This window comes from Xiphophorus maculatus, chromosome 14 (genome assembly GCF_002775205.1).
Source record: "Xiphophorus maculatus strain JP 163 A chromosome 14, X_maculatus-5.0-male, whole genome shotgun sequence".
Lineage (NCBI taxonomy): Eukaryota > Metazoa > Chordata > Actinopteri > Cyprinodontiformes > Poeciliidae > Xiphophorus > Xiphophorus maculatus.
Genome location: NC_036456.1, coordinates 22,669,636 through 22,685,902, shown reverse-complemented (window position 1 = coordinate 22,685,902; position 16,267 = coordinate 22,669,636). Strand labels below are relative to the sequence as shown.

The 16,267-nt window shown below is 34.7% G+C and overlaps 1 protein-coding gene across 1 annotated transcript; it reads left to right on the top strand.

The window, feature by feature from the left end:
- The first annotated feature begins 8 nt into the window (after positions 1-8).
- On the top strand, positions 9-6,922 carry LOC102227815 (L-amino-acid oxidase-like). Its single transcript, XM_023345884.1, has 8 exons — positions 9-258; positions 518-558; positions 1,071-1,285; positions 1,987-2,099; positions 2,330-2,531; positions 2,648-2,716; positions 3,955-4,091; positions 4,849-6,922. Exons 2-8 carry the CDS (start codon positions 522-524, stop codon positions 5,636-5,638), a joined length of 1,563 nt encoding a protein of 520 aa, XP_023201652.1. The 5' UTR covers positions 9-258; positions 518-521; the 3' UTR covers positions 5,639-6,922.
- Positions 6,923-16,267: the final 9,345 nt, after the last annotated feature.

Genomic DNA, 16,267 nt, shown 5'->3' with positions numbered 1-16,267 from the left:
ATCAGGGCGGTTGGCACAAGCTAAAAAAACGTTGCTGCATTAATGAACTTTTACCGGATGATCATGAGACTTGAGTGGTTGATCAACTGTTTGCATGACCTGATTAAAAGTGAAACCAAAATCAAACCAACGGTTTCTCTATGTATTTAAAGGAAGGCGTCTCTTCTGGGAGGGTTTGGAAGGTGAAGAACGATAGAAAAGAGACGCCGTCTCCACCGGAGCGCACGTTTCTCCTACAGCAGATCAGCTCCTCTTCAGGTAAGTTTCTTTAATTTGTCCTCTTATAAAAGTGAAATGAGAAAAGAAATATGTGTCAAAAATGGATAACCTGAACCTCGTGTTAAACAAACATCAAACTCATCTTACAAGTCATTTTCTTGGATTTATTCTCTTAAAATGTAACTAAACATGACCAAAAAATGCTAAACATATTTATATTTATATTTATGCTTTTAGTTTAAAGGTGTGTTTCCTGCTTCACCTGCTGACTATTTTCCTCATTTTTCTCAATGTAAAGAAACATGAAGATGGGGCCTCATGTGCTGCTGTGGGCCTTATGTAAGTATTTCATGACCTTCCTGAAAGTTGGGAATTAAAATCGCAGAGCTGTTGTTTTCTCTATATGAATAGTTTAGACACAGTCAATAAATCTGAGTATTATTGAAAAGTCCGTTTCTTTCATAGCTCTGCAAAAGCCTTTATTTATGAACTTATTTCAGAAAGTACTTTTATTCTGACAAATGAACGTCATCTGAGCAAATATTCTAATTTATTAAATATGACTAATTTCTGAATATCCAACCTATATTTACAGGAATTTGTCCCTGTTTTTTTAGCAACATAGTTTGAAAGTTACAGATTGATCCGGGTGTAATAGTTTATAGAAATATGACTTTGAATAATCTGGTTGTTTTCTGAAATAAAAAAAAGAAAATGCACTAAATGCAATTTGAGTTTTATGCTTAAATCTTTAAATGAACAACGTAAAATTGCTTTAAAATGCCTGGATATGTCTCTTTCTATTATATTTTAAAATAAAGCTGAAAATGTTTGTTTTTGTGTGTCTGCAGTTCCTTTGCTGCTGCTCAGCGAGTGCAGAACCGCCGCTGCGATCAGCGTTAAGGAAGACCTGGCCAAGTGCCTGAACGACACCGACTACAATGACCTGATGAACACGATGACGCACGGCCTCCCCGCCATCCAAACGCCTCATCATGTTGTCATAGTCGGAGCCGGCATGGCTGGACTGACGGCCGCCAAGCTGCTGGAGAAAGCAGGACACCGGGTTAGAAATGCAAACATCGCTCACGCTTTGAAGTTTTGTTGGATGGCAGCAGCAGATAAAAAATATCTCACATGTTTATCATTGTGTTTAAGCACGTAGCTTAAACATAATCTTATCTTTATCATTCTGTTTAAGCTAGACGTTTAAATGGCCCTTAGTGTGATTACTGTGACTACAATTAATCAAAAGTATCCAGCTGCCTTCTAATTTGGTATTTTGGTATTTTATCTGGATTCTGATGAATCACCAGGGTTTTATTTATATCTCACTGATTTAAGCAGGAGTCGTCCAAAAAAGTCAAATTTCTTCAGAAAACTTGAAGAAACCATCAATACTAAAACTCAGAGTTTAAAACTCTAAAGACCCTAATTTGCCTGAATTGATTAACAATTAAAAATAATCATTTATATGTTAACTAATAATTATTTTAACTTTAATATGTAACTGTAATAATAAAAACACAATGAAACCTATTTGTGGTTTAGTTTTTGTAGATTCACATATTTGCTGATTTTTCTGTCAAACAAAACTCAAAATTTTAAATGCACTGATCACTTAGTGATTCAATAAACCACATTTCTGTTGTCTATATGAATAAATCTACTGTGTTATTTATTACCTATAAGAGTCAATACTTAGTAAAATAATAACAACACACTCTTTTCTACTTGGTCTCTGTTTCATTCATGTGTTTATAAAAGGTGACCATAGTGGAGGCCAGTGGTCGGGTCGGAGGTCGTGTGCAAACCCACAGGAATGAAAACGAAGGCTGGTACGCCGATCTGGGCGCCATGAGGATCCCCAGTTATCACTAGTGAGTCAAGATTACAAATCAAATCAAAACCTAGTTTACATGTGAGGTTAGAAATGATATTTCAAGACCTCAACTCCAAAAGAAGTGAGGAAAACTGACGAGTTGTTTCATCAGAGCTACTTCACTAAAACTGAAGAATGAAACTGAATCAACGTCTCTATTGGTCACCAGTATGGGATGTGGAACGTAAAATAATTCAGACAAAAACTCATGAACATATCTTCCAACAGCATCATCCGATCATTAATCCAAGAATTTGGTTTGAAGATGAATAAATTTCGCATGGTTGACATGAACACCTTCTACTACATTCACGGCCTGCGGAACAAAACGTACTCTGTGATGCAAGACCCCGACGTTCTGAAGTACAACCTGCCAAAACGAGAACGCCACATAGCGCCGCTAAAGCTGCTGGAGATGGCTCTGCGAAAGGTACGCAAAGGAAACACGGAACCATCTACTGAAAACTTAAAAAGCAATCCTTTCTGTCTTTTATTCCCTGCATTACTTGACAATGTTTTAAATTTTCATTATTTTTGTTTCTGTAGGTCAAAGAAGAGGTCAAGGCTCACGGCTGCAGAGCTATGCTCAAGAAATACGACCATTATTCTGTTAAGGTAAACCACTGCTGACATCACAACCAGGGATCTAACTTAGTTCAGAAACTCAATGAAGCAACAAAAACATGCTGTAGGTACGTTTTCTCAGCAAATTAAAAAAAAATCATTAGAAAATGTTAAAAACGAGGCACCAGGTCTCTCAGTGGTGCAACGCGTCTTCCTCTTATATAAAGACCAAAAATAAACTCAAAAAGCAGAAAACTGAAGATGAAGAATAGAAAGTATTTCCACCAGATCCAGTTAGAAAGTGAGGAATATTGTTGTTTAGATATTCAGGTTTTTAGGTTATAATGAGGATTTTGACATTAAAATAGAGAAAAGTGAGAATATGTCTATAAATCCTGACCATACACAACGAGGGAAGTCAGTAAAAACATCTGGGCTGCATTATAAACTCATTTATTAGTAAATTTACTTCTAACTTCATAACCCTGCATAAAAGTGAAACAGTTGATAACCATAAGTAGCAACTTTTGATTTTATAGTAAAAATTACACAAAATAAACATTTTGGTATACATGCATATATAATGCATGTAATATAGAGCTTCAAACAGGTAAATTTATGAATGGATTTAAAATGGAGAAATGTCATTGTAATTCTTGTAGTAAACACTAGAGGGCCTCAGCCCTCCGTTTTTCCAGGTCAGTGTCCATTTCCACATTCAAGTCGTTAATTTGTCTGATTTTATTTTCATTTCACGCCGTCAGAGTTTCTGATAAGACATTAAAGCTTTTTAATTTTTTTTACTGTTACCAGATTCCTGTTTTAACTGTTGCACTGAGCAAATTGCAATATTCTGACTGGTTTGATGGATTTACAGCAAATGTTAGGATCTGGACCAAACAAACATTTTCACTATTTATACTAGAGTATTTGTCAACTTAAGCATATTCTGCATTGAACATTTTTATTTTTAACGAGTTTAATGTTCAGTTTGGTGGCTGATCTGATTACAAAGACTCATGAAATCGCAAAAAAATAACAGAATCTGAACTTTTTGATATTTAATCAATTATCATTTGGGAATTTGAACATTTTAGCTTGAACTTTAACTTAGAGCTGATCAAACAGGACGTACCACAAAACTCATAAATAAAACATAGATTATTAAGTGGACAAGCAGTCAAATAATAGTTATTGTAAAAAGTGATGAAATCAATAACTTGCAGGAAGTAAAACTAACCAGCTGAAACCCAGCAGTTAAACCAGTTTGTTTTTTTGTTTTGTTGCAGGAATATTTGCTCACTGAAGGCAATCTGAGCGCAGAGGCAGTGAGGATGATCGGGGATTTGCTAAACGAGAACAGCCTCATGCATCTGGCTCTGACTGAGATGCTCTACATCGAGAACGACGTCAGCGACGCCACAACGTGAGAACAGGACATTTCTGATGCTTTTTCTAATTTACAGTTTAGTTTTTGTAAACCAGTACAGCCAACTGGGAGAAGCTTTGTGTCTCCAGTCACCATGACCAGAATTAGATGGATTTATCTGTGGGATTGATGCCAAACTATTCAAGTGAAAATAAACTGAACAAAAAAACTTAGATACTAAATAAAAAAAGAAAAAAAACATTATAGAAACTATTTTTGCATGAGTTTTGTGTTTGCCTTATTCAGTTTTCTGATTCATTAGTGTCAATTTTTCATTGCTTTTTCTTGCATGTTGTGTTTTTATCATTAATTTTCTTTCACCCATTTTGATGATTTCATATTTTCAGTGATAAAATTGTGTAATTTGATACCTGCCAAGTTAATGTTTCATATTTATGTCATATCCTGTATTCCTGCTGTTTCATCCCTGCCTTTTTTCCACCCTAACTTTGATTTATGTGAAATTATATATTATGTCTGTTGTTATGAAATGATGATTCAAAGGGACAAAATAGTAATGCAGGGAGAAAAATGACCCAGAACAATTTTCTAAAGTTATTAGTTTATTCTTATAAGTCTTCTTGTTGAAATTGTACTTTTTTTCTCATAATTTTATGATCAGCTTTTACGTTTTGTTTATCCTTCTCTAACAACCTTTTGTTGTTTTCTTGCCTACATCAATATATCCAAGCAACAAATGTCCCAGAGTCATTATAAAGAAAGATGAACTCATTCTGATCCGTTTTGTGTGAAGGTACGATGAAATAACTGGAGGGACGGATCTTCTGGCTAAAGCCTTCCTGACTGTCCTGGACGCTCCCATCCTCCTGGACTCCCGGGTGAGGCGGATCCATCGGTCACGTAAGGGTGTGACTGTGTGGTACCAGAGGGAAAATGATCCGTCTTTAGAAAGTCTCCAGGCCGACGCTGTGCTGGTAACCACGACGGCCAAAGCTGCCCTCTTCATAGAGTTCGATCCGCCTCTCTCCACCAGAAAGATGGAGGCAATGCGCGCCGTTCACTATGAAAGCTCTACCAAAATCATCCTCACTTTTAAGGAGAAGTTCTGGACGAAGGACGGCATCATAGGAGGGAAGAGCATCACAGACAGACCCATTCGCTACACCTACTACCCCAGCCACAGTTTTCCAGGAAACGACAGAATCGGCGTCCTCCTGGCCTCCTACACCTGGGGCGACGACTCGCGCCTCTTCCAGGGAGCCAGTGACGAGGAGCTGAAGGAGCTGGCCCTCAGGGACCTGATGCACATCCACGGCAAGAACATCCGTGATCTCTGCACCGGTGTGATCGTGAAGAAGTGGGAGCTGGATCCGTACAGCCTGGGTGCGTTCGCTCTGTTCACTCCGTACCAACACATCGAGTATTCTGCAGAGCTCTTCAGGCATGAAGGACACATTCACTTTGCAGGAGAACACATGGCTTTTCCTCACGCTTGGATTGAAACGTCCATGAAATCTGCGATCAGGGCAGCTCAGAATATTAATAACGCCGTCCACAAAGATTCCTGCAAAACTGAGCTGTGAGACACCAAGTGATGCTGGGTCAACCTCTCACCTCCTTCACATTTAACAAAATGATGTCAAATGTGTGCAGGTAGTACGTTTGCAACACAGTTGATTTACACAAAATGTGTTTAACTTTGTAAATGTGGGGGACTGGTTGACCTTGGATGACCTCTGGAAACATTTTTTAATCTTTAAAATGATAAACTTCTTTTTCTTTTTTTTTTTGCACAAACATTTGACACCAATTTTGTTTAATTTGAAGAAATCACAATTTCAAACGATATATTTGGCCAGTTTGATAGTCATCCACCTCATTTTATTCCCTGTATACATTTAGAGTTTGGTTCAGTTCATTTTAAAGTCCCAGCTCACAACAAATATTTTAGATTAATTTAACAGAATCAGATCCGATTCATCTGCATAAATATATGATCACATAAAGCCAGTTGTATAAATATAAAGTTGGTCAAAATGTCTTCTAGTAACAGAAGTTCAGTCCAGATATCTTCATAAACAAAACAAAATGTTGGAGACATTTAGAAAATATTGGTTAATAAGTTTCACTATTTGTCTTTAATATCCCTGTTGTCTCATATAGTGCAGCCTCAGTTACAATCCATAAATCAGACTGTATGCAAAGTGACTGTGATCCGACTCTGACATGTATCTGGATTTTATAGTTTTTCAGGCTGCAGTGAAAAAGTTTTATTTGACTCTGATGAATGTAATGTTACACAACAAAAAGACTTTTGTTCACAATTACATCCAAAACTGAAGTAAAACTCAAAGGTTTGTGCATGTTAATGAGGAAATATTGTTAAATATTTGTTTTACATGGAATGCCTGAAATATTTTAAACAATATATTATAGACTTTTAAACAGGATTACAAGAACAGCCAGCAGATATCATAGATACTTGTCTGCAAGTTTGTTTTTGTTCTTTTTTGTGACTACAAGCTAGTCATGTTAACCAGTCTGTATTTATTAAACATAACTGGTAATGGGAAATGTATTTTATACGGGGAAAAAGCTGACTTAAAACTTTGTATTTCAGAGCGTTACACATACCTGCTGGATTTACTTGTGGCATTGACCAAAACCTTTGGATTGAATACGATTGACTGTATAAAAATTGACATTCTTTATTTTCTTTATACATGTTGAATTTGCAAATAAAGCACCGTATTTAAGTTTGTGTTTTAAATTGTAAAATACATTTTAATTCATATGATCTCTGTGTGTCGATCTGAAACAGACGCTCCATCATCAGGGCAGAGAGAAAATTAAAGAAATAACTTCAGTGAATCCCAGCTGCTTCCTTTGGTTTTAGTGTTCAACAGTTATTGTGTTTCCTTAAGTTTCATATCACTTAGCACAAAGTAAATATTGTTACTTTGTGCTAAGTGGGAAGTGAGGCATCATCTAAATATTCAAAATGAACTATACCAAAAAAAAAAATGACCACAGAGATTTCTAAATCTGAAAATTATAATACATTAAATGTATATCATATTTTTCTGAATTAAAATGTTCTGTAGAACAAATGCAAACAGCAACAATTGTCCAAGAGAAAGCAGGGAAGGTCAAAGGGTTAAAAATGAAAATGATCCTTAAACTGTGTTTTGTTTTAATTATATATGTTTTTATCTATAAAACACAAAGTCCAGAGGATCAGAAAACTGAGAAATAATATGTAAAAATGTTTCTAATATTAATCCATTATTATTTATTTATCATCAGAAAAACTAAAACAAGACAAGCTGACCCAAATTATGAGCAGAAATACAGATTTATAAAGATTAAAAGTCATCAAGAACTGCAAGCAACCTGCATCCTGGTTTAAAGACAAAACTGTTCAAAGTTATATTTGGTGCAAAAATATAAAAAATTAAGTTAAATTAAATTATCTACTTGGTCTCTTCCCCTGTATTAACAGCAGAGTTGAGCTAAATGAGCTGTTAGCTTTGCAGTAATAACTACTGATCATTTAAATGCAACAGTATTTAAAGATGTTTTCTATTTGTAAACATTTCCTCACACAGTCAATGTAATTCATTACAATTATTTTAAAGTTCACATATTGAACCGACTGCAACAAAAATCATCACTAATTATTCACACTGATGTTTTCAAACTTTTATTTCTCTAAATTCTGATCATTTTCTGCTTACATCTGATAGAAACACATTTAAGATTAGATTATTAGGATATCAAACAACTGAAAAGGTTCATACAGAAAGTATCCTTAATGCCTAGTTTCTTATTTTTAAAACTGTACTTTTATTCTGAAAAGCGAGTCTCATCAAAGAATATTTTCTGATTTAATGAATACAATTAATTCAGATTAGCCAAAATTTTATATCAGAGAAAGATCACTGGATGTCTTACAAATAGTTATTAAAAATAATTTCACTGGTATGAATGGATGAATTTAGGTCATGGCCCAACATTTCACTTGGACACAAGTAAAAGTTTAGATTGTTTTTACTTTAAAGTCATTCAGAAATGGACGTGGTGGAGGAATCCAGATTATTCTGCTGCTGCATAACCAAAGTCTGAACATAAAGTCACAACCAGAAGGCTGCACACCCAACTTATGCTGAAATTAAATGAAGTAAATTGAATTTACATTTTGAAATTATGAGCAAAATGAAACATTCAGACATTTAGAAACATGTCTAAACCAATGCCATCTGTGTTCTCGACACAAAAAGCAGAAATCGTTTCCTGTTCCTATTTCCCTGAGTTATTTCACTTTATAAATACTTATAATTTGTGGTTAAATTATTTCTGGATTTGGTGTCTGTGTGGATTACTTGGATTCTTAAACACAATTTGTATCAATTTCATGAGACCTTAGAAAAAAAGTCACACAGAAAAAGTTTGAGTTACACGTGTTTTTTTTTTTCCACAGGATTTGTGTTTCCAAAGGATCCATTCAGCAAATGCTTTGCTAAGTTAGTTAGTTAGTTACTAATTAGCAGGTTGGGACTAAAGCTTCTTTGCTTTGCGTAGAAACAACAGAGGTAAAGCTACGTTGCATGGAATACCACACCACTGGGCAGACGTTAGAATCAGACATGCATTCTCATCAATGAGCAGATTTAGGTTTTTCACAGCAAGAACAACAATGCAGGCCACAAAATACACGAGGAGCGCTGCAAGGATGGCCATGATGGTCTGGAAAGCTTTCCTCTTTGCTTTAGCTGCCTTCTCTTTTTTCCTGCCAGTTTGACCCGGTCCTGGATGAATCAGAACATAAAGAACAGAGACGCTGCAGAAAGAAATGCTTATTATTGAGGTAGCAAAGAAGCAGAAATATGCAACATAAGGCAGCTCAGGGAAAACAACAGCGACTATCCCAAGCCATCCGAAAGAGATCAGCCAACCACAGACGATGCTGATGTTCCTGATCCGGATCCCATCGGACTGAGTCAGCCCCCTGTAGGTGACGGGATGAACAACGGCCAGATAGCGATCCACGCATGTCAAGATGTGAAAAACTATTTCTCCAGGAAAAGCAATGCTGGCTGCATAAACCCCCAAAATAAAAACACTAAAGATGTGAGCGTATTGGCCACAGAGGTACAAAACAGCTGCAAGTCCAAAGATGAGTTGCAAGGCGGCAGAGTTGTAGGTGAACAGATCAGAGTGGCTGGTTTTAGTGGAGCGCCGTCGGAAACCCAAGCAGAGCACGACGATGGAGACCGGAACGACACACAGAAACCGGACGATCATGAAGACTGTGGAGAATAACTCTGCACTTTTATAAGAACCACAGCTGTACATTAGGTTGAAGTATCCGTCCGACGCGTTGTTGGACATTTTGGTTTTCAAGTCTTTGAGCTTAAAACAGAAAACATAGGAAAAGTATGAGATGGCAGAATATAACTACAGTTAAAGTCAAAAAGTCATGAATCCACTGAGATTTAGAGCTGAAGTCATCGTTTGATTTTACCAGGTTTTACTTTGAACATTAGTAAGAGAGAATTTATGGAGGCAGATAAGATTAGGGTGATGGCAGTGAGGCCTTCCGACCATAAAGATTTGTAGCTCATCACAAAATATAAATGGACAAAAGTGGAAACATGCAAAAAACATTTTAGCAACTGTGAGGAATGTTGTCATAAAAAAACACTTTCTACTAATTGTTGAGAAGGATAGAAATATTTGACATGTTGTGTTAATATTTAAATGAAAAGATATTTTCTAAAATTGCTACCCCTTATGTATTATATTATATAGAATATATTTTTCTCACTACATGAAAAGGAAAATAAGTGAGGATGTGACGAAGCTGCACTTTATTTCTAAAGAAGTGAACTGGACAAAGACGGCTTAGACTCTGCTTCCTGATTTATTTCTATCTCTCCTTAAATTTTTAGTAAATTATTATTTGATGTATTTTTTCTGTGAAAAACAAGTGATAAGATCTATAAAATACTTTACAAGGCTGCAGACTAAAGAAACACCATTACATTTTAACTAATTGAACAAAATGAGACTTTTCTCATTATTTTAATTTCACAAAATGTCTGTACTGGAGATAAATGTTATTTCAACCCTCAGAAAATAGATAAATGTTATAAACAGTGGACAACAATATGCAGTCACACTGTGGAACCGCATGTGTGGAGAACAGCAGTAAAATGGCAGCTGAGGTCACCAAAACAAACCCACATGGTCTGACCTGCAGTCAGAATTATACAGTCATTTTTAAAAGTGAATATAACAGGAAACAACATAAATGACCCACCGTGTGTCTTGTGGAGCTGCAGATGAACTGCTTCCCACCAGCACTGACAGGGAATAAAAAACAAAGATAGAAATGTTTTTGCATGAAAACAAATCCTGCTGTCAAAGCAAAAAGACATTTATCAGAATATAAACGACAAACTTTGTTTCACCTCATTGCAGGTTGCATTTTAAAAGAAACTGAAAATCTTTTCAACTTATATTATCTGAGCTTTTAGTTACGTATTAAAGTGCAATAAAACATTTTTTCTGCTGCTTAAACTGTGAATTACTGAAATATTTTTTTTATAATGAGGCTGTTCATTGTTAATGTCCAACACAATTCAAATTAGTCATAAACAGAGGCTGGAGGCAGTTTCTAAAATACATTTATCTATTTGCATGTGTTTGTCAAGAGATCTTGATTTATTTCTGAAGTTATTTTTCAGTAAAATTTAATCATTTTCTTTAGAAATTAGCCATGTCTTAAGTGTTAAAATTTACAATACAAACAGGAACAGATTACAAAGAAATCCTACTAAATGCCTTCCTTACAGAGAGAACAGTTCATCATTTCAGCGGCCAATATTATACACAACTATAGCTGGAAATACGCCAAGATAATAGAAAGTTTATTCCCTATATTTATTGTTGTGACTTTTTTCAATTTAAACCTGTAACCATCCTTAATTCAAATTATTTGCTATAATTTTACATGAATGTGATTTAAGAGCTGGTGACCTAAACTCTTTTCTGTTCTGTTTTAGATTATTTTGTCATTATTCAGATCCAGTTGTTGACATATTAGACTTTATTATTATTATCACTTTGATAAAAAATGTACAATAAGAAAAAGCAGCATGCAGTGTGTGTGTGTGTGCTGTTGATTCTGCCGCTGTGTGTGTGAAGCGCCTTCACTTCTCAGTTCTGTCTCAAATGCTGCTATAAGTGCAGATTCGCTGTTCATTAGAAAAACCTGCAGAACATTTGAATTGTGTCAAACCTTGTGGACTTTCAAAATGAGTCATAATGTTTGTTGTGGAAACATGTAAAGCAACTTTATTGGCAGAGAATTTTCATTTAGTGAACTTTGAATATAACCACAGAGATGATAAATAGCAGAATAGATCTGCTTTAACCAATCAGTAAAAACCAGGAATAAAAAACAGGCGAGTCAGCTGGATGCAGAATTTAGTTCTGCAAAACAAATAATGATGAAAACATGTAATAACTCGCACAAATTCATATTTAGTTTGTTAATTTATTTACCTATGTAAGCAAAACCTAAACATCGTCTTTAGAGCAGTGAAAATAATAAATTTGACAGAAATAAAAAACATTGCAGTAACAAACTATTTAAAATATGATCACATGGATAAGAATGTAAAAACATGTTTTTTTCTTTGTTTATATCTAATTCTGTTTAGATTATTAAGACTTCTAAGTGTATCTAAAATTAATTGTTCACACTTAAAGATGTAATAAAATGTAAGATTGTGTGCCATCATATTTCAGCAAGACTAATAAAGATGTTAAGCAAACATAATATATTGTCATATTGGACGTAACAATCACTAAGTAGATATTAAACACATTTTTTATCGATTTTATTTTCATCTATGATGCACTTTTCATACAGCCAAGAATAAAAAAGTACATTAAAAACGTTAAAAAAACAGAATATATTTGACACACAGAAATTATCAACTAACATTAGCTATTTAAGATCAAAGCAAAAAAAAAAAACATTAAAATACCAAAAATTATAAATTCTGACAGAGAACCAAAATTCATCTCAGGAGTAGAACATTAGAATAGAATAGAATAGAATAGAATAGAATAGAATAGAATAGAATAGAATAGAATAGAATATAATTACTTTATTCATCCCAGCAGGGAAATTATTTCGCAGTTACAGCAGCATAGAGACAAGACACACAACAACCACCACTGAGTAGCAATTGTAGACAAAATAAAAATAAAAATAAAATATGAACAATTATTAATAATCTGTACAGATGCTGTATTGTCACATGTTCATGTTGTCACATTCTATATTTTAATTTCTCACTACGCCTATTTTGAGCTAAACAACTTTAACCAGGTTTATGCCTTCATCTACTTAATGCTTTTGTTACAACCACAGAGAGATTACTATGGCAACCACAATAAACTGAGTCCTTACAAATGTAAAAGAAATAATATATATATACTGTATTTCAACAAGGGAACATTTTGAAATGTAATAATTACTACAATGCAATTCTGAAAACACCAGGATGTTACCATTCAACTTGATCAATCAATATAATAATCCTACAGAAATAACCAATCAGTTATTGGCTGAAAGACAGATTTCAGCTGTATGGTGTCCCTCAGGGTTCAGTTCTAGGTCTCATTTAAGTATTTTAGATCATTTGCAGGTCAAACTCAGTTCATATCCATAAAAAATAATGTAATATAAATCATAATCCAGCTGCATTTACATGTCTCATGTTTTCCCTCTGCAACAAAACACTTTAGTTTGAATAAACATCTTTCAATGTCTGCAAGTCATTTAAAACTAATATGCTCCTAAAACAACATTTATATTTCAGTAAATATAGAAACATATTAGTGGACTTCATTAGTTTAAAAACACATTTATATACTGATGAATTAATTTTATGTGTTTCAGCCAGATATTTTGCTCTTTTGGTGCCATAAGCTAGAATATTGGTCAAAAAGTAGCCAAACAACAACAGCTGTTGAGGTATTAGATGTAGAATACTTTCTGCTAGGTGTTCATTTACACATTACTTGACGTACCGAAGCTACTCTGCATCAACATGGTGTGTAGCGAGTTTGACTTATTTGGTGAGGAAAATGTTGAAAAAGAATCTGTAGATTGTATTCTCAGTAAATCATGTTTTTGTGATGCAACATGCAAAAAAATCAAGTGACGTGAACTCAACGGAGGTAGCAGGTGAGTCTGTTCACACACCTGGAGCACACCTGGAGCACAGCGCTACTCACAGGGTGAGTTCTCTAAAAATGATTTGGTCATTTTATGTATTTTTTATATACAAAAAGGAATTACTAAGATTCATATTAACTCTGGCTGATACATTTTTATAAACGTAAGTTGTATGAAACTACCAGTACTGACCAAAAAACTTAGATAGATAGACAGACACAGACAGATTACAGTTAATAATATTAGATATTTCTGAGTTAATTTCTGATTTTTGTGTCCTTTCTTCCTCTCTCTGAGGGTTTTCATCATTCACTTTAACAGAAAACACAGTAACTATGTCAGTTGACTCATCTGCCTCCAACCACAGTCTCCTGGTTGTCGGTTGTGCCTTCACAGAAGTAGGAGTTCTGGTCAGCACTGTTTTGACTTCAACAAAGGCCATCCTCATCCTCCCTCTCTGCACCTTCATCCTCTACCTGGGGTATCAGCGATGGCGCCAGCACCGCTCGTTTTCAGCATCCAGCCACTCTGACCTCTTCACGTACCACCTGGCTGCCATGGAGCTCATCTGGGCCTTTGGGTTGGCTTGCTACTTTTTAGGAGAAAAGATTAAAAATGTAGCTCTGATGAAAGCAGGGCTGTGTGCTTCCATCCTCACTCTATGGGGAGAGATAAGCTTTCACATCCTCACCTGTATGGAGTGGTACCTTGCTGTTGTTCACCCCGTCACCTATGTGGGCCTGAGGAGTTCTTATGGACTCAGGGTGAGAAACATCAGCATTTTGTGTGTTTGGATGCTTTGCTTTGCAGCAATGTCCATTTATGGAACTGTAGAAAATTACAACGCCACGTTTACTGTGTTCGCCGTTTTGCCTGTTTCCACTCTTCTCACATCTTTCTGCAGCGTCTCCGTTCTTTGGGCTCTGATCCGTCCAGGACCTGGCGATGGAGGTAGAGTAAAGAAGCAGGTTGACCAATCAAAGCAGAGAGCTTTACAAACCGTCATGGCCATATCCAGCATGCAGTGGCTGTGGTTCACTGGATATATTCTCGCCAATGTCTTTGAAATGTCTCCCCTGATAGATAAAAGCTTTAGCTGTATTTTCTTTATAACTGTAATCTGGTTTAATTTACCCAACAATTTGGTTTTACCTCTGCTGTACCTCCATAGAGCAGGAAAGTTGCCATGTTGTTTTTCTGGCCATAAGTGACTAAATTTCTGTGACAGAGAATTTCAAAAAGTGGGCAAATTTCCATGAACTGGTGGACTAGTCACACTAAATGGGATTTATTTGAATCAGGGTGACCAGAAGTAGGTGCAACAAACAAGGGCTATATATATATATATATATATATATATATATATATATATATATATATATATATATATATATATATATATATTTATATATATATATATAATTAGTGAGGATAATTAGTTAAATCAAGTCAAATGTACAAACTCCAGTCATTACAGTAAGTTTTTCAACAGTTCAGTTCAAACTTTAGAGATGACTCTAAAGAAACTCTTTAGCTATTCCTAACATGTTTTAAAACTTTCTCATTTATTTTGAAGTCTTTGAAAATAACTTGATTCTTATGTTTAATGAAAAACATGATTTTACTGTTTTTTGTAAATTATTTGATGACAGCAGTTAACATCATTTAGATTGTTCATAAATGTTTTCCATTGATTTTATGTAGTTGTGAATTCAGTGTGTGGAGAATATTTTTGCATTTACTAACATTATTAGTTTAGATGTTTAAAGAAGAGAAGGAGAAAAAGTCATATTACCATTAATTTCCATTGCTGGATTTTCTTTTATTTTTGTCAAGTCACATCCATTGAATGTGTTTATATTTGTGAATATTGCTGTACTAAACATAACTTTGCAACAGGTTTAAACTGCTTCTTCAAAAAACTGTAAAAATAAAGTCTTACTTCATTTTCAAAATTGTTTAATAATCCATTTAATGTTTATCATCTGTTATGTGCATTTAGACCCTGTCTGAGGTGAACCCAAATGTTTGCGTTATTATATCTAGACGTGGAAACAATATGGAAAGAAAACTTTCATGTCAGAAAGTTGTTAGGTTTTTTAGACATAGTTAAATTTATTCTGTTTGTCAGAAAAGAGAAACAAAGACAACAAAATTGTTTTAGAGTATTTTATTTGCTGTTTGTTACTTTCCACAGTTAAACGTCATGCATAGGTAAATTGTTCTAATCTTGAATAAATCATGGTTGGATGTAGGAAAAGTTCACAAATAATCACACAAATAATAGTGCATGTAATAATAATTAAAGCTACAGTTATTATTCATTTATGTACTATATTAAGTGTTTAGATATCGACAAATAGAAGTAGATTCAGTAGACACAAAATGAGTTCCCCATGTAGCAAACCAAATTTCTCACAAAGTTAAAACAACAATCAACTTAAATGTGGCATAAAAAGTAAATGGAAACTAGATTATGACTGAGAAAACTGAAACATGATTAAAATTATATAACACAAGACTAAAACTAAATTATTTTATAAATGGTAAGTTTTAATTTTTAGATTGTGTTTTTTTTAGCTCTGATGTTTAAAACAAATGTTACTGTAACTTAAACTGTTATTGCAATAAATACTACAAACATTTAATATGGAAAGATAAAACATGTAACATTTTAAGATGATAGTTTTGCTGATTATTCAGTGTTACAGTTAGCAGAGATCGTAGAGTCATGTGATCCTCAGCCGGACTCCGATGTGTGTTTACATCCTGGTAGTTTCCCGTTTCTGTGCAGAAATAGAAGCGGTAACACCAAAGAGCCGGGCAGGTGGAAAATCATCTGTGAAGCTCGTATTACACACTGAAGACTGTCAGCAGCCTGTAGCGAGGAGCTCACTGTTAGGCAAGCCAGATTTCCTGCAAACTTAAACAGCAGGACCCCCATAATGATGACAAT